General features: G+C 49.3%; 1 protein-coding gene across 1 annotated transcript in view; it reads left to right on the forward strand.

Annotated features, from left to right (window-relative positions):
* Positions 1 to 2,350: 2,350 nt before the first annotated feature.
* The window catches only part of SH3RF3 (SH3 domain containing ring finger 3), a 249,147-nt gene continuing 233,367 nt past the window's right edge, over positions 2,351 to 18,130 (forward strand). The window contains exon 1 of the mRNA XM_069770183.1: positions 2,351 to 2,920. Within this exon, the coding sequence (XP_069626284.1) occupies positions 2,510 to 2,920 (411 nt within the window). The 5' untranslated portion in view covers positions 2,351 to 2,509. The remainder of the gene's footprint in view (positions 2,921 to 18,130) is intronic.

An 18,130-nucleotide genomic window follows, 5' to 3' on the forward strand; every position in this document is an offset into this window, starting at 1 on the left:
TTCCCCACGTCCTCCGCGGTGGTTTGAGAGCTCCCTCGCCTCCGTCTGCTGTAGCTTTGCTGCAATTTTAGCTTCTGCTTCTCCTTGATGGCAACCAGCTCGTGTTCAAGAAGGTGTTTTACAGGTGGATTGCACCAGACTCTCATTTTAACTGCGTCAGCAATTTCTTCTGTCAAATAATAAATGTTTTGCATGTCTGCACCTTTTTAAAGCTGTCCCAGTGTCAAGGACCCTCTCATCATCTTTGGATGCTGGTTCTCCAGAGTGTTTTTCCTGATTTGAGGATATATAACTGGGCAACTCTGGGAGACCTGGTGACAGGTTGGTTTGGCTGCAAGCCCTGGAGCAACCAGAAGGAAGGATGGATGAAAAGCGCCCTTCTAGTCACTGGAGGTACTTTGGATTTACGCTGCTGTGTAACAGAGCACTTTTGGCTTCTACATTTTGACAGTCCTACTCCAGTTTTCACCTTTGAAGGAAGGCATCTGAGGTGCTGAAATGATTACGCATTTCATTAACAGGTTTTCCAGTATTTTCCTCTCCTTGTCGAAGCAATGCCTTTTATCCTTAAAGGTTGTCCAATACTCCTTTTTCTTAAATTAACAGTTTTACTCCAGAGAAAGCCCAAGTCCTTCATCCTGTACTTCACATTTCTGCAGCCATCAGCATTATTTACAGTTTAAAACTGTTGAGTTTGGTATTTCTTTCTGCAAGGACATAGGTTAGATTACTGGACACTACTCAGCAACAAATAATGATCTGAGCCCTGCATCAGAAGCTTTTCTTTAGCTTCATGCTTACTCCTTTTCTTCTAGAGTAACACAAGAGCAGCAAGAGATTCATGGATTTTTGCACACTGAAATTTAGTAAATTTTACTATACAGTATCTAGATGACCCTTCTCCCAACCAGGTCATCTTGCTCTCTACACCAGAAGTTAACTGCAGAAGCTGACAGAATTTGCACAGCCCTCCTGACACAACCCTCACAAAAAGTCAATTTTAAAGATGATGTCACTTGAGAAGAGGAATAGGAAGGCTTCTGCAAGCACTTGAATTGCTGTCCCAAAAATCCAAAAGTGCTCTGTTATGGCACAGGCACAGAAGAAAGCTTGGGATAGGTATTGGACTACAAGTGAAAATTCTCTTTGGCAAAATTACAATGTATTTCAGTAGTAGCTTCTGGCTTAAGTAGGCCCTTTAATCACACTAATGGCCGAAAGTTAGCCAAAAAAGCGATTTTTTTAAAAGAAACATTTATCCGAAGAACAGGGCTTCCCCTGCAGCTTCTCCAAGGGGAAGTTCTGCTTCTATGCCTCATGCCCAAGTGGCTGCATCTTATTTTGTAAACCCTCCCGCGGTTAGTATACACCAAGGCTGCGTAACCCCAAAACGCCAGGGTCTGGCCCCTTCCAGCAAGTTCTGGAACACCCGTGCGTTCACGCTCCTGCTGCTGCACCGGCTGGAGACCGCACCGCACGGCTGCGGGCAGCGACCTGGAGCCCACAACGCCCGGCGAGGAGAAGAACCGCGGCCGCTCGCTTTTATTTTCCCCTTTCGATAACGATTCAAGCGGGATGATTCGGGGACGCCCTTGAAAACACCCGCGGGCCGACGCACCGGGGCTGCCGCGCCGCGTCCCGCCGCGCCCGCCAGGGGGCGCCGCAGTGCCAGGGATGGCGGGGGCCCGCAGGGCGCCGCGGGCCCCGGTCCCGCTGCCGGCCCGCGGGGCAGGCGCCGCTCCGCCGGCGGGGCAGGTTGTGCCCGCGGAGCCCTTCCACGGCCGCCAGTCCCAGCTGGTTGCCGGAGCTCCCTCCCCGCCCCGGTGTCCTCGGCTTCCCCGGGGAGGGGGGGTCTCCTCCGCCTGCCCCCGGCGCCGTCCGGCAGCCTCCGCCAGGAGGAGGAGGAGGGAGCCGCGGCGGAGGAAGGCTGGGTGGGTCGAGTTACAGGGAGCCACGGAACGGCGGAGGGGCGGGCGGGGACCGCCCGCGGGGCGGCCGCCGTGCCGCGGGCGCCCCCCCGGGGCTCCCCGTCGCTCCCCGCCCCGCGCGGAGGCGCGGCGGGCGGCTCGCCGTGCCGGGCCGTGCCGTGCCGGGCGGCGGAGGCACGGGCAGACAGGCAGGCAGGCAGCTGCCCTCCTCCCGTTGTACCGTACCGTTCCGTTCCGCGCCGCTGGCATCGCCGCTTCGCCGCACGGCGGTGGGCAGCGCCGCCCAGGCAACCCCCGAGGTCGCCGCGGCCCGCCGCCGGGGGCAGCCCCGCCGCCTCCTCCTCCTCCTCCTCCACAGCGCACCCCCGATGGCCGCCCCGCCGCCGGCCCGCCGCCGCCGCCGCCGCCGGCCGCGGCGGCCCTAGGGGCGTCGGGGCCCTGCGCTGCCCCGCGGAGGGGAGGCGGAGGAGGCGGCGGCAGCGGCGGCGGCGGCGGCGGGGCGGGGGCGGAGGCGGAGGCGAGGGGGCGGCGGAGCGGCGGCGGAACGGCGGCGGGAGCGGGAGCCGGCGGCGGTGGCGGCGATGGACGAGTCGTCGCTGCTGGACCTGCTGGAGTGCTCCGTGTGCCTGGAGCGGTTGGACACCACGGCTAAGGTGCTGCCGTGCCAGCACACCTTCTGCCGCCGCTGCCTGGAGAGCATCGTCAGCTCCCGCCACGAGCTGCGCTGCCCCGAGTGCCGCATCTTGGTGGGTTGCGGCGTGGACGAGCTGCCCGCCAACATCCTCCTCGTTCGGCTCCTGGACGGTATCCGACAACGGCCCCGCACCGCCGGGGGCGCCAGCGGCAGCCCCGGCTCCGGGGTCTCCTCATACCCCCAACCCGCCGCCGCCGCCGCTTCGCCCCCCTCAAGCGCCGTCGCCGCCGCCGCCGCCTCAGCCGCCGCCAGCCTGAGGGAACTGGCGGCCGCCAGCCGCAGCGCCCTGCTGGGAAAGGTGGGTGCCGGGCCCCGGGGGGGGGTGGGTGAGGGGGTGGTCGTGTGTGGATGGTCCCCACGGGGGGGCCCGGGTGGGTCCGGGTTTGCCGGCGGGACGTCGAGGGCCGTTGCCCCCGGGGGGGGGGGAGCGAGGTGTTGGGCCTCTCCCCGCGCTCGAGGCCGGCGGTTGTGGTTGTGTGTCCCCTCACGCACACGGGAGGCTCGTCCTGAGGTGTCCTCAGAACGCTCCGAGGGGGGGCCACGGGTGGCGGGAGGGACCGGGACACCCCGGTTTTGAGGGGGTGTGTGTGTGGGGGGGGTCTCGTACCGGCTGCCGGCACCGACGGGCCCCGCTCTGTGGCAGGGCTGGAGGTGGTTGCCGGAGTTTAGAAGCGCCAAGTTGCCTCGAAAGCGTTTTTATTCAAACCCTCTGGCCAAGGTTTCTGTCAGGTGCAAGGCGGGAGCTGGCCCCCGTGTTCGTGTTCCCCGTGGGGATGAGTCTCCCCCCCGGGGGGGGGTCCGGTCCCCGGTACCTTCACCTCAGCCCCGAGGGTTCCCCTCCGGTTACCGGCACCCAGAGTCCTCCCGACAGCAGGAGTTGAGTGGGGTTGGAAGCTGAAGTTTTTTTCCCCCCTCCCGAGGGAAGGGAGTTTCATTTTTTCTGTACAAGGTGCGTGATTTATTGAAGGAGAGTACCGCGACGTCGGCGTTTGTTTATTTTAAAGCCGTGCTCCAGCGCCTGCCCGATCTTGTTCCCTCTTAAAATCCACAGCGAGGGTTTCGTTGGCTCGGAGGGGGCAAGATCAGTTCCTGCCGGTGTTCTGTCTTACTGTTAATTCGATACGATAAAATTTACTATAGGACCTCTTTAGGAGACTTTGGAACGGAGACGCTCTGAAGACTGTGAACTTCATCTTATTTCTAATGTCATATAGATAGCGGATGTATTTAACTGTCTTTGATCTTTCCTGAAATCTGCTTGAGCTGTAGTTTGGTGTACAGGCTTTTGATTTGGAAAGGTCAATGCAGAGATTCCTTGTGAAGTTGTATTGCTATAGTAAATGTTTCAATTAATTCATTTCCTATTTTTTTTCTGAGAAAAATGAATAGACCTGTAGCGGCATTTTGAAGTTTTGCCTACAGGAAATGATGGCGAATGCCATACATTGTTCCATAAAATTCGGTTTTGGAGTCTGAAGTGAAATAGCCTTGGCAGTATTTCTGGAAGGGCAGGTCCTTTATTGCTGGGCTGTAGACCGCAGTGATCTTCAGGTATTTGATAATGGTTTGTCAAATTTAAAGAAGAAAAAAGGCAGTGGGATTCTGCCCTCTGCTTTTTTTACTTGTTTGTTTTTTCAACTAAACTTAGGGTTGCAGCTTTGCCACAGCAGACAGCTCCTGTCAGCTTGGGTTTCAGCATTACAAAATGGGGAGTTTGCATTCAGTAGGTAGTTTAAAACACGGTATTCTCCTGGTCGGGTGTGATGTTCAGAGAGGAGTCTCTTACAGGAGGTAGGGTCTGCATGGAAGGCTTGTTGCACCTGCAGGGTTTGTGTTTCGGAGGCAGGCTCTTGCACCCTGGCCAAGCTCTTGTGACCAGCCAGCAAGAAGACAATTTCTGGTTTTCTTATCTTTAAATCCTAGTCAAGCTAGGACGTTACAGGGGGTCGTGTGTGTAAGGAAATGCTTGACGGGGAAAGTTACTTAAGAGTAATTTTAAACCTTAATGCAAATTTTTAGAGAAGTTGAATTCTCATTATTTTACCGTAAATTGGCAGATTTTTAAGGTGTTGCTTCCCTAGCCATTATTGCAGGTATCATATAGTAAATGAAAACACATCGCGTTCTATCGTTTTCCGACTTTGATTGAATAGGATTTCGGTGAACACCTTCAGTTCTGTTGTCTGTTTCTGTGTGGGTTGTTACCCACTTGAATTTGATTGAAAGCAAAATTACACGTGACCTGGGAATCACCTTTTGGCTTTTATGGTTAACACCTGCAATTTTTTTCCCCTTGCTGGGGCTAATGGGTGATTCTGGGGCAGTGGGTCTGCTGGGGCAGAGTGAGTCTCTGAAGCTGTTTGCTTGGCCTTTTGACTGACCACACAATTTTATCCGGAAAATCAATGCAATGTGCTTGATCCTTACAAGGTTCATTACAGTGAAAGAAAGTCTGAACTAATCTGCTTTTAAAAAAAGCAGCAGGGGAGAATAATCCTCCTTGGAGCTGCTGATACAGCTGATTGCTGAGCTATCCTGGAGACAAGAGTACAGCACCTCTCTCTGTACTAAACAATAGATGGTTACAAACCTGCCTAGAATTAGGCTTTTTGAGGCTGATAGTGAAGAGCAGAATTGCATCCCTTTTGGTCTTACGTTGGTCTTGGACAGCTTAGCCCCCTTGGAGAGAGCTGAAGTGATTCCTTATGATATGTACTTTTTTTTTTTTTAATTTCAGAAATTGGTGTAGATTTGCTGCCTGGGGCTTAAATGCAAATTACACTATTTTACTAATTACTACCTTTCATTTTAGGTAATGTGGTATATAAAATGGGACATGCCATTATGGGCTTTTTTGGTTAGGAAGGAAAATGCTAATTGTGAAATGTAATGGCAGAGAGCCAAGGTCACTTCTATCAGACTTCAGACTTGCCCAGATCCTCGGACTGATATGTTTGAACCACACCAGGGATCTGTTTCTCTGAGAGTTTTAATTAACCTTAGAAGACAGAGCAGGGCCAGCTTCCGTGTTGCTATTACACCTGTGTTTTGCTTCTACACCTTAGACTTTGGGGAAGTCTTTTCTGCATAGATGGTATTTTCTAAAATACAACGAATGTTGTTTTTCACTTTGGCAAAACTCTGGGGTTTTGTATTTCTTTATCTGGTCTTTGGTCCTTCTTTTCCCATAGTTTATTGCAGACTTGGTCTATCCAGAGTGCTGAAACCCAGTGCGAGAGGGGATGGGCTGGGGATGAACTGGCATTGGGGCTGCTCCAAAAAGTGTCCAAGACCGTTTTTCAGAAACACTTCCGAAGTACTGTAGGTGTCTTAAGATACATGGTATACAACTTGAGTATGAGAGATCGGGAAGTGGTGTTTACCTACTAATACATGCTTGAAAAATATTTGGGATTCTATCGATACAGAGCGGTATGTGACCTTTGCTAAGCCAGTTAGTCTCCCAATGCCTGTGTTTCAGCCTGTAAAAAAAACAATAGTCTGTTTCTAAATGGTAAAGCGTATTTTGGGGTGTTCACATGAAAGATGCTATGGAAGTGCAGATCGTGGTATTAGACTTTATAAAAGGGTCCGACTGCTGAAAGAGCACACTGGAAGAATGAGGGTAAGGAAATCCAGCAACTGTTAAGAGTGGCCCCCCCGGGGGATAAAGCAGGAGGCAAAGAGTGGTTTATAATGGTAGGCACATTACACACAAGGTTATAATTTATTGGCTCCTCTGTTTCCATTACCACTGTCAAACCGCTCGGGGAATTCAGGTTCTGTCAAAGGAAATGGCTCTCTTAGATTGTTGAGGCATTATGGTAAATCTGCCTTCTTTACTGAGCGTGGGGTTTGGGTTTTTTTTTAACAATTATTGCAGTGTATCACTTGGAATTTTTTCAGGAGTTCTCAAGATCTAACAGCCAGCTGAATGCATGCAAGTCTTCAGTAATTTCCTCCCAAACCAGGCGTCTCCCGCTCCAGGTGCGGGGCTCATTGCTTGCTTGCTTGCAATACAAACCGAGAACAACATTTGCATGAAAAAGAAACAACCTAGAAAAACAAAACATGTCTCTCGTTTTTCCCTGAAGAGAGAAGGTGGCCGAAGTGACAGATCGGCGTGTGGTGTGTTACCAGAGGGGGTATAGGGAACGGCAGAGAGTAAGATGTGCGCGTAAGGAAAATGATGTGTCAGCGTGCTTGAGTGAAGTGACGGATGGGCTGCGCTCCCATGTGTTGCACTGGATGCTTCTCCCATGTATCAGCTTTGCAGAGCTATTTTCACCATTTCAGGTGGAAGGCTGCCTTTTGCTAGCCCAGGGGAAAGGTTACTACCCTTGGCTTCACCCGAGTTTTGCAAGCAGAGGGAGCAGCGCTAATTTGCTCTCTAGGCTTTTCAGTTGCTCTGTTTGGAGAAATTTTCCAAAACAGACATTGACTCATTATTTTTTCTGACAGTCCTGCCTCGTCCTACACTGCTTACAGTGGATTGAACGTGGAGTAGACCTTGCAGTAATTTTCCACTGCTGCATTTCCTTCTTGTATACATTTTCTATCAGGTGAAGTTCCCACCCTGGGCTACGCAAGAGGAAGCGGATGGAATCTCGTGTTTATATGCATTTATATCCGCTACAAGCAGCAGCGGGCTGTGTAGGGGACACACTTCATCTTGGGCAGAGGAGACTCTTCAGCTTGGCTTTTTAATGATCAGATTTGCACAGATAGGAGTGCCGCTCTTGTCAGCAGTGCACAGTGTGCACAGGCCCGTGGACTTACCTTACTTTTGTTCTCTCTGATTTATTTGCTTCTGATACTGTAGTTTGACTGGCCAGTGCCTGAACTTTGTCGTAAAGCCATCCAAATAGGACTGATATTCCACATGTCAAAGTCTCTGATCTTGAGGACTTTTTCTTTTGTCTGGCAGATGGCTAAAAAACGTGTCTCAGGGCAGGAGATTAACAATCATACCAAAGGGTATTGCGAAAAATATAGCCAGGAGTATTTAAAATCCCAGCAATTAAAGCTGTCCTCACAGAAGTGAGCGAGCATAGGAGAGGGGATTGCCGAGGGGCTGAGTCAGAAAAATTCATCATTCTCTGAGCTCTTAAGCTTTTCAGAAACCCCTCCATTTGCAGGTGTCATCTTCATGTCCATTATGTTTTCCAGAAACGGAGTATTTTTACCCATCTTTGGATGACGCTGTTAAGTTTTACTTGCGAGCTAGAAAAATGCACGATGGGCCTGATGTGACCCAAGGGTGCCAGTGTTGACAGGGGACTTTTCCTTCTGGATTGGGATGGCCAGCAGTGGCTCAGAAACACCTAGAAGAGTCGTGGGGCTGTGGAGAGGACTGCGCCACTAGCCCCGGACCCTCGCTGTTAGTTTGTGTCAGTGTGGCATGCCTCTGTGGGACTCCTCTCGCTGTCAAATGTGAATGCTAAGTTTAATCCCTGCACGTCATCCCTCTGAATGATTCATGACGAACACCGGTTAACACTTGGCATATGACAGCGTTCGGTGTTCAGTAACTGGTTACTCGGAGATGGATAGACTTGCTCGACTCAGCCCTAAGATCCCGTGCACGTTTTAATTCTGGCAGTCTTTGCCTCCCTCCCCTAAATCTCTGCTCTTTGGGGAGATGGCACGGCTGTGGTTTTAAGGCTGAGAAGGCAGAGGGAGCGTGGTTCTGTGCAGAACGCGGCCACTGACCTCCAGCGAGCTGCAACTTTCTGAGCTTCACATTTCCCAGCTGAAAACCTACCCCAGTAGCACTCACCCCCCCACCCCGTGCTTCACGCTCTTCAGAGGGAAGCTGCCCTACAAATATTACTCCAGAGGCTGGGATTTGGGGAGATTAAAAAGCGCCGACGGTACACGCTGAAGCTACGACAGTTATTTTCTGCTGTTGAAGGGGGTTTGGCGGCGATGCCGCGCTTTGTTTTGCGGGGGACGTTGGCGCAGGGATGCAGCGACGAGCGCAGTGTATGGGCTGTAACAGGACGCTGTATTCCTCGTTTCTAATCTTATCAGTTCGTGTTCAGGCAGGCTCCGGGTGCTGGCTGGATGCCCATCGGGTCAGACCGGCTGAAAGCGCTGGCGGTTAACGCCGGGTGCCCGTACCTGCAGGTCAGGGGGAGGCTACGCCTGCTCTTCCCAGACAAAGCTGTGTCCCTGCGGTCGATAAGCTGCCGCATAAAATGCTACAACAATATTTTATTTATGCCGCGGAGGATTTTGTGCTCTGGGAAGGTCTTTTCTTATAGTCTGGAGTTATTTTTGTTCGCTGTCTCATAATTTTAGCTTAACATCCCATTACGGTTTCAACTTGGAAAGTCTGTCTGGGTACTTTGCGCTGTTTTGCACTGTTGTATATAGAATGTCGCCTCTAATTTCACTATTCTTTTCAGCATTCCATGCTGTCTCTGTTAAGAAGCACTACTTAAATTTCAGATGAAAAACATAATTCCCTCTTGCACTTCGGTAACCCACCTGTAATACCCGTAACTATCCGCAAGTATCCGCGCCCCAGTGTAAATGCCCTTAGCTTCTTACTAAGATGACAGGAGCTGGCATCAGGCACACCCTCCACGTCCGTAGCCCAAGACGCCTTGCTTAGCCACACCCCCACGGGCACTCAGCAGTAATTAACATTAAGCAATAAGTGTAAACTTGACTTAGTTATAGCATACCCTAGGGTTGGTAAATCTTGTGCCAGCCACCGCGGTCATACAAGAGACCCAAGCTAACAACGTTCGGCGTAAAGAGCGGGTCCTTACTATCTAAGTAACTAGAGTTAAATCGCAACTGAGCCGTCATAAGCCCAAGATGCGCCTAAAGCCGCCACCTAAGACGACCCTAGCACCTACGATTGACTAACCCCCGCGAAAGCCAGGGTCCAAACTGGGATTAGATACCCCACTATGCCTGGCCCTAAATCTTGATACTTACCCCACCAAAGTATCCGCCTGAGAACTACGAGCACAAACGCTTAAAACTCTAAGGACTTGGCGGTGCCCCAAACCCACCTAGAGGAGCCTGTTCTATAATCGATAACCCACGCTGCACCTCACCACTTCTTGCACATAGCAGCCTACATACCGCCGTCGCCAGCTCACCTCTTCTGAGAGCTTAGTAGTGAGCACGATAGCTTCCCCCGCTAAAAAGACAGGTCAAGGTATAGCTCACAAAGTGGAAGAAATGGGCTACATTTTCTAGAGTAGAAAACTACACGGAAGGGGGCATGAAATGGCCCCCGGAAGGCGGATTTAGCAGTAAACTGGGACAATAAAGCCCTATTTAAGCTGGCCCTGGGGCACGTACATACCGCCCGTCACCCTCCTCCGTAACTATGGGATGCCACTTTCTTTTGAAGTCATAGATCACTCTTTCTTAGAAGCCTTTCCTTAAGCTTCAGAAGGCCCATTATAACTAATACTTCACTCTGATTAATGTCTTTAAGCATTGCAACATTGTAATTGCTGACCGCTGCTGCACTGGATTCTTTCAGTTTTCAGGAACTTGGTGACTTCTGCAGACCAAAACTGTTGGGGATGCACGTGGTTTCGGCTTTCCAGCACGCACTCATCACATATCGAGCTGAATTTTTGCAAGCGTTTTCAATGCAGTCTTGTTAAAATCTGATATTTTACAACAGGTTTTCCCAATCTGGGGTAAGCTGTCATGGGAAGAACCCGAGATTAGTTCTAATAGGACATGAGAGCCTGGACAAAGATAAACTACGGGATTTGAGAAAGCCGCATGACCTTGGCCTTGCCCCAGCTCCCACAGCAGCTGTGCTTCTGCAGCTGGGGAGGGAGCAAGGGGGAGACGCAGTGCCAGCTGAAAGCTACCTATTTATCCTTAGTCTTGCACCAAACCAAACCGCTCCTGATTACAGAAGCCTTTTGCATGGAGCAGACTGGTACTTTGGCTGGAAAGTTACTGGCCTGACCGTTATGCAAAAAAGAAAGTTTAAAAAAAAAAAAAAAAGTGAAAAAAAAAGAGAGAAAAATTTCTTTCTAGTGCATCGTGCAGATGAGCCTGGGAACGGGTTCTCCCCATTTACCAGCCCCAGATCCTCTTTCTTCTGCCAGTTCGGATTCCTCTGACAGCTTGAGCCGTGCCTTTTCCTGACAGTTCAGGGTGGCGGGGGGGTTGCCGATGTGCTAGTTTTACTTGCTTGGCTCCGTTACCGTCTTCCTCAGCAGTAATGTTAAACTCGTTACCTTCTCTTTGCGGAAAGTTTTGCTTATGTTGCTAGAGCATTGCTGAAAAACCTTTAAAATTGTTTGAATAGCTTTAAAAAAAAACCCCACAGCGTGTGCCCAATCATTTAATCTAATTATCTTTGCATGTAATTTGAACGTTTTTATTCGGTTAGAAAGAACAAACATTAATTTAACGATACGTGTACATGAGATGCCTCTCAGTTCAGGGGAAGGCCAGAAGGAGGGAATATTACTTTTGGTATTAAAAAGACATTTTGTTTTCAGAAGTAGAGAGAAAAATGTAAAACATCTGGAATTAAGAGCACTTTCTGCCCAGTCTTTTAAGCATAACTTCCATCGGCTCCACAGAACTTGCTGTCCACTGGTGGCTCTTAGCTGGGGTCACCTGCGAGCTCAGGCGATGGGCACCCTAATATCTGCCCAAAGGAGCTGCTGGGACTGCGCCCCATGTCTGCCCCTCTTTTGGGGGTCACCGGGTTGGTGTCTGTGAAATATAATTTCACACGCTGGGTGTCTGGCACCAGGCTCACTCCTCTGCATCTGCAGGCCAGCTATTGAGGGGTTAAAGAGCAAAAACTGCGCTCGGGTTTGTCTCCTAACTGGTTTCTGGCACTTTCAAAGCCATGGGTTGGCCCTTGCCGAAGTTTGGCTTCTTGTCCTATGGGAGCGGTTGGGATTTTTGGTGCAACCGGTCTGTTGGCGTGCGGTTGACCCGAGGGCAGAGGTTTCTGAAGGACGCACGTCCTCGTGAACGCCGTAAAGCTGTTTCTGCAGCAGGTCTCTCTCTTGTCCCATTTTGGAAACTGGAAGGCTTAGCAGTCTGGTTTGCAGCGGCGGGTGCCAGAAGAGGGAAGGCTGCGGGATTCGCTAATTAAAAAAAGAGCGAGATGGGACTGTTTTCTTTCACCATGGTGATCGCATAACATAACATGACTTGGGGATGCTGAGGAATTTTCGTCTGCTCTCGAAGGCAACGGGACGAAGGTGCAAAGCCCTTTCCTGCTCTGCGGCATTCAGCCACGTTTTGTTTTGCAGATACCTTAAGGATTTGTGTTAGTGAGGAATTGGTCCCTTGTGTTGGCTGTCCGCTGGAATATGATTTATCAGACAAGTGAAACTAATGCTGTATATGGTTGAGGAGTGCCTTTCTGTGCACAAAAATGGTATTTATGGGAAGAGGTTGCTGCTTAGTCGATGCTTAGAGTGTCTTTCCACTGCTACAGCAGCAGGCATGAGAATCTGATTATTCAGGCAAGTTAGCATTAATTTTTTTCCAAGTTTTTTTAAAAATCTGATCCAAACCAATATGAATTGGCTGTTGCTAATTTTGGAATGGTCTGCTTGCATGAGATAACAAATCCCAGTTTTAGTTTAAAGAGAAAATGTTTTAACAGAAGGCTGGCAAGATTGTTATCAAAATGCTAATGATCGTTTCTCCTACAGTCTCAGATATTTTCAGAGGGAGGACTAGAATAGACACATCATCTGAATAATATTGATTTTAATATGTATTACTGTCTCATTAAGCTGTTAAAGTCTTTCCCCTTCTGGACAAAGGTTCATTAATTGCTGCAGTTGATGTATCATTAAAGTGGGTTTAGGTGCAAGATGGGTAGAGGGAAAGAGAGCTCTAAAATGTTGATTGTGCAGTTGTGGATGGACTTTGGGTAAAGATATCGCCGTCCTAACCAAATGGAGGGGACACTGCCCTGTTTGGTGTGCTGCCTCCTGATTGCCTTCCGAGAGACAGCCAAGAGGTCAGCCAAATACAGGCACTATCATATTTACTTTACTAAATGATCATTTCAGTAAACATTATTGAACACGTTTATTTGCGGATTAATTTCAGGCTAATTCTAATCAAAAACCCCTCTGTGAGTTACTATAAAAAGACATGATTTTATGAATTTACTTCTTAATTTCTAATTTCATTTTGAAAGAGCTTTTAGCAGGCTGCCTTTTTATTGGCTGCCTTCTTACATGTTTTGAAATGCTTTTATTGCAGCTTGTATCAGGTTTGCTATATTGTCATCCCTATAAGCAAATCAATAAGTTTTCATTTCCAATAATAGTAATAATTTATGAATTTTTAATTATTCTAATGCAGTAAAGTGGAAGGAAGATTTTGTTTTGATTGATTGTGTTTTGATTGACTTCCATTAACGTTTATTTATCTGTAAATAAGGCACACCCCCACACAAATACATGCATGTATGTGTATGTGTAATACATAAATGCCCCTGAATGTATAGTTTTTTGACAGAAAAGCCTGCTCCATGCATTCTTCTTGAGCCCTTGTCCAATTCAGTAAATCGTGCAGCTTTGTCGCCCTGTGCTAGGCATGGGTGTGTGTTGTGTCACGGCGCAGTGGCCGGTCCTGCTGCATCTCTCGGGATGTGTGCCCGCGGTGACCTGCTGCGATGGAACATCCCCGCTCGAGGGATGAGAGGTGTGTGCGTACGCAGCCTCCTCTCGCACCCCAAAAATACAGATATGCGCTTGTCGTGTGAGGGAGGAGGGATGTCCAGCAAGGGGAGCAGGAGTTGGCTGGAGGGAAGGCGGGGGAATGGGTACCAGCCTGCTGCGAGGCATCCTCAGGATGCTGAGGCTTATCGTGATGGGCTGCTCTGGTCCTCGCTGCCGAGCCTCCTTGCGATTTTGTGCTAAAATGTCACGAGATAAGAGGCAGAAAAAGCACAGGCTCTCCTGGCAGAAGTGTGAGCTGCCGCACGTCGAGTGGGCAGGATTCATCAGCGCCGGGGCTCTGCTCCTCGCCGGCTCTAGGTGGGGAGGGCGCAGCGCCGTGGAAGAGGCAGGCGCCAACGGCTTCGTGTTCAGTCCAGAGCATCTTGCGTTTCAGCCAAGAGTTTTCGTGTGAAGAGCCTCGTTCTTTCGCATACTTCCTTTCTAAAACAAATCATGAAAAAGCCCTTGGAGAATACAGTCATACATACACGTCATAAAAGGCAGTAAAATAATAGCTGACAGCCATGAGATGAATTTTTTTTTTTTTGCTTATTCTGTTCTGCTGTGTAGGTAATCATGGTGTTACATCATAGTGGAAAACGTCTGATCATTTATATTTCATGATCATGCAGCAATGTAAAATCCGAACCAATCATACTTTTTAAATAATGAAAAATCAGTAAATTATTTTCTGAAAGGAAAGTAAGTACTTTTTATCTATATTACAGAAAGGAAAATTTATTTTTTCCTAGCTTGAGTTTTATCTGTTCTTTTGATAAACACAGGATCTCCTTTTATAAGCAGTCAGTCTCTCTTTTATCCATGTATATATTTCCATGGTGGTCATTACTGTTAAAAATAATTTAGCACACTAAACAAGGGGCTGTGTAGTTTTCAGCATGTGTAATAATATTGTTCAGCCAGGGAGAGGCCATTTTGTGCTTATTAACAAACAAAAACTCAACACCCAGGGTTGAATGGCCATCCCCCACTCATCCCAGACCTCGAAAACAAGGAAGCAAGTAGCTAAGGGGAAGGTCGGTGTCTTCCTCCTTTTGTCTCACTGGCAGCACAGTACAAGAGATGCAGAGGTATACAGAGCCACAGGGCTTTTGCTTTCCAGTTTCTCTGCTTCTAATGTTTGTTTCATATTAATTTGATACTGCCAAAATCGCTGTTGCTAAGAATTGCTTTCGCCTATTCTTTTTTTTTTTTTAAATGTGAGATACAGCATTGAATTTGCTGCCTTCTACAGGGTGTAGAGCTGAGAAGATGAGCCCTTTCTGCCCCCAAATGGGAGTGGGAAATGGGTTTGGTGCATCAGGTCGCTGTGGTCCTCTGGGGGTCTCGGGGCAGTTTGTAATGCTCTCTAATGCATCTCCTCTCCCAAATGTTTTGCCCACCTTTCCGAAGTTACTAAAAATAGGAAGCCCAGAAGCGAACTGCTTTGTTAGTAGCGATAACAGAAGATCCAGGAAAGGATCTATGTCATCGTCCCCTTCCTGCGGCACTCCGTCGCCGGTCGAAGACATCATGCAGGCAGGAGCGGGCAGGACCAGCCCAACCAGGGGATGGGCTATGGCTCTCCTGTCCCTCTTCCTGCTCCACACTCATCCTCGCTCTTCAGCAGGTCAGGGCACCTGCAGGTGTCCGGAGTGGAGGCACAGGCATGGGTGGTCATTGGTTAACCTCCCAAATGAACATGTTCTTTCCAGCCTATATTGCAGAACCCGGCTTTCAGGCTGGGCATCATCACTCTTTTTGGTTTGGAGGGTGCAGAGAGGGACCCAGAAGATGTGCTCCTTCCATGTGGATGGTGAAATGCTTCACGAGTCATCATCGCGGTGATGCTAGTGGTCAGGGACCCTGGGAGAGGGGTGTGCTTGGTGGTGGCTAATGATGGGATGACTGTACCGTGTTTAGTCATATTGAAAGGCAGCACGAGGCCGTGGAGAAGATGGGAGAGGATCATTTTGGATGTTTGGTTTCCTGTGGGAGTAGGGCTCGTGCAGTAGCTTAATCTTAAAAATATGAGGGGAGTGTTTAGGGAGAATTTGCCCTGACAGCGTTGTAGGCTGGCATTCGAGCATAGTCAATAATAAGACTAATAAGAGTTGGAGAGCACGTTGAACTCTCTTTTTTGAGTCTCCGAGCTCGGGAACCTCTGCCACACCAGGGACGCGGCCAACTGTTGCTGATGAGCATCTTCCTCGTTGCTACAGCTGAAATGGAGTCAGTTCGCTTGTGCTGTGGCATATTTGTCATCGATTTAAAACTCCCTAGACTTACCCTGCTTTGATCGCTCTCCACGTAGGCCACCGCCTGCTTAGACAACAGCGGCAGTGGCAGCTGTCTCCTGCCCATGAACACAGGAGGAGGACTCAGGGTGCACCGAGGTGACAATAAAAGAGGCACAGTCCAGGGCAGGAGGGGGGATGTTCCCGATGGGTGATGTTTTTCAACTCTTTGTAGTTCTTCGTTTTTTGTCAAATGAGGCTTAAAAATTCCAGGAATTATTCCAGTTACTCCAGCCTCTTTAATGTGTTTTGGCTTTTTGTTATTTTAGTTAGATTTTATACAAAATAGAAGTTTAAATTCCCTCAGTGATACCACTCCTGTAGTGCTGGGTAGTTTCTGCACGAGGATGCTGCCCTGTCAAAGGGGCCCTTTCCTGTTTAATTTGATCACTTAAGAACGAATTCCTCTGGTTATGAAAATTGTGGTGAAAGCAGGGGGGTTTTAGGATCTTGGATGTAGGAGAAGCATATTTTATTTAATCCTCTCCATAGCTATCAGAGGGAAACTTTTTGTTGGTACAGGGTTGGGGTAAAAAGAGTCTGAGCTCACATTTAAAAAGAGAGATTGTGGAAGACTGGATAGAGTTGAGGTTCCTCAGCTGCTCTGGTGCTTTTGATTAACATGTGTTTCCTTGACGAGTCAACTCACAACTCAAAAGGTTTCGGATAGTAACGCCGACTCCCTAAATCAGTGAGTCCTTTGCAGTGCCGGTGAAGTAAGTAGAAGCCGAACACAGAGCAAAGACTGTGGTCAGCCTGAAGTCTCATGAGCATGTAAACCCAGAGCGATTGGCAGCGAGCAGGTAGAGACCAGACTGAATCTCAGGCAAGACGGTAAAGGGTACTTTGGGTTTTTTGTTGGGTTCTCCCCCCCCCCCCGAAGAGTTTCCTTGGCTGATGAAGCGCATTAATAAATAAATGCCTCTGTAGCAGTATTTTACTTTTTGAAGTCATGTAGGTGCAGACCCAAGAAAGTAATCGTATGGGGAGATCCTGACCATCATAGTGTTCAGTATCCTAGCTGTTTAGCAGCTTTGTCTGAATGAATTTCAAATAAACACCGTTTTGTTTTTTGCAGCTTTTTTCCACTAATTAATGAAGGAAAGTGAGTAATCTGCTACTTGGCAGTGCTGCTAGGCACGTGGTAAGAAAGCAAAAGTCTCTCTCTGTGGTAGAAAGGATGAATTGATTTCTTTTTTTACTTCCATCTCCTCTTCCCCTTCAGCCCCTGTAGCTCCAAGAGACTGCACATTTCAAAGCTAAGAGTGAAAGAGCTGTGATGCCCAAGCTGTTCCCAGGGGCATGTGAGAGCCTCGGGGGCCTCTTTAGGACTGTGACTCAGTTTTGGTGGGAGGTGTGAGAAATCACTACCGTAGTGAGTAGCAGTATTGTAGCACCTCAGCAGAGCTGTTTTTGAGAGTGTTGCTGGAAGGGAATAGTCTCCTTCCTAGGAAGAAAACCTTGAGGAACATCATTCAAATAGCTTTGCTTCATTGACCTGGTGCAAATATTATTCAGGATAATGGTTTGCACTGATGGAGTTGCTGTATTACTTCACTTTAGCTCTGTCAGGTGTTACTATTTTCTGCCCTGCCCGCCATGCATAGATTTGCCTTTTCCCTCTTATTTCACGTATTTACTTTCTTTGCACAGACAAGAAGCCAAAGGAAACAATTTTGCCAGAAATAAAGGTCTCGCGCGGAGGCCGCGTCCCCGCCACCATGCTCCCCGTGGCTTTGGGGTTTTGCTGGTTCTCCCTCGGGGCCTGAGGGGACACACTGTGTTTCCAGTCAGGCTCGATGGGAGGTCACAGCTCAGCAAACCCCCATGGCCCACTCTGTGCCTCTGCGAGGTCCCATGCCACCAGTGTCCCTTGCCACTCGCAGCCACCCGGGCAGTGGGTGACTCCCGGACATTGTCTCTGTGCCCCATCACCATCACCCCTTGGCCCCAGGACCCCCCCTGCAGGGGCTGGCAGACTGTTTCTGAGCACCCCCAGATGCTCCCTACCCATTCTGCACCTGAGCAGAGGTGGGCCAAATTAACGGTCAGTGTCTAAATGGAGACCGGTAACGAGTGGTGTTCCTCAGGGGTCTGTACTGGGACCAGTACTGGTCAATGTCTTTGTTAATGATGCAGTGGGATCAAGTGCACCTTCAGCAGATTTGCAGATGACACCAAGCTGAGTGGTGTGGTTGACACACCTGAGGGATGGGATGCCATCCAGAGGGACCTGGACAAGCTTGAGAAGTGGGGCCACGTGAACCTCATGAGGTTCAACAAGGCTGAGTGCAAGGTCCTGCACATGGGTCAGGGAAACCTCCAGTATCGATATGGAGTGGGGAACAAATGGATTGAGAGCAGCCCCGTGGAGAAGGACTTGGGGGTACCGGTGGATGAAAAGCTGGACATGAGCCGGCAACGTGCGCTCGCAGCCCAGAAAGCCAACCGTATCCTGGGCTGCATCAAAAGAAGTGTGGCCAGCAGGTTGAGGGAGGGGACTGTGCCCCTCTG

The sequence above is a fragment of the Haliaeetus albicilla genome, chromosome 25 (assembly GCF_947461875.1).
Source record: "Haliaeetus albicilla chromosome 25, bHalAlb1.1, whole genome shotgun sequence".
Classification (NCBI taxonomy): Eukaryota; Metazoa; Chordata; class Aves; order Accipitriformes; family Accipitridae; genus Haliaeetus; species Haliaeetus albicilla.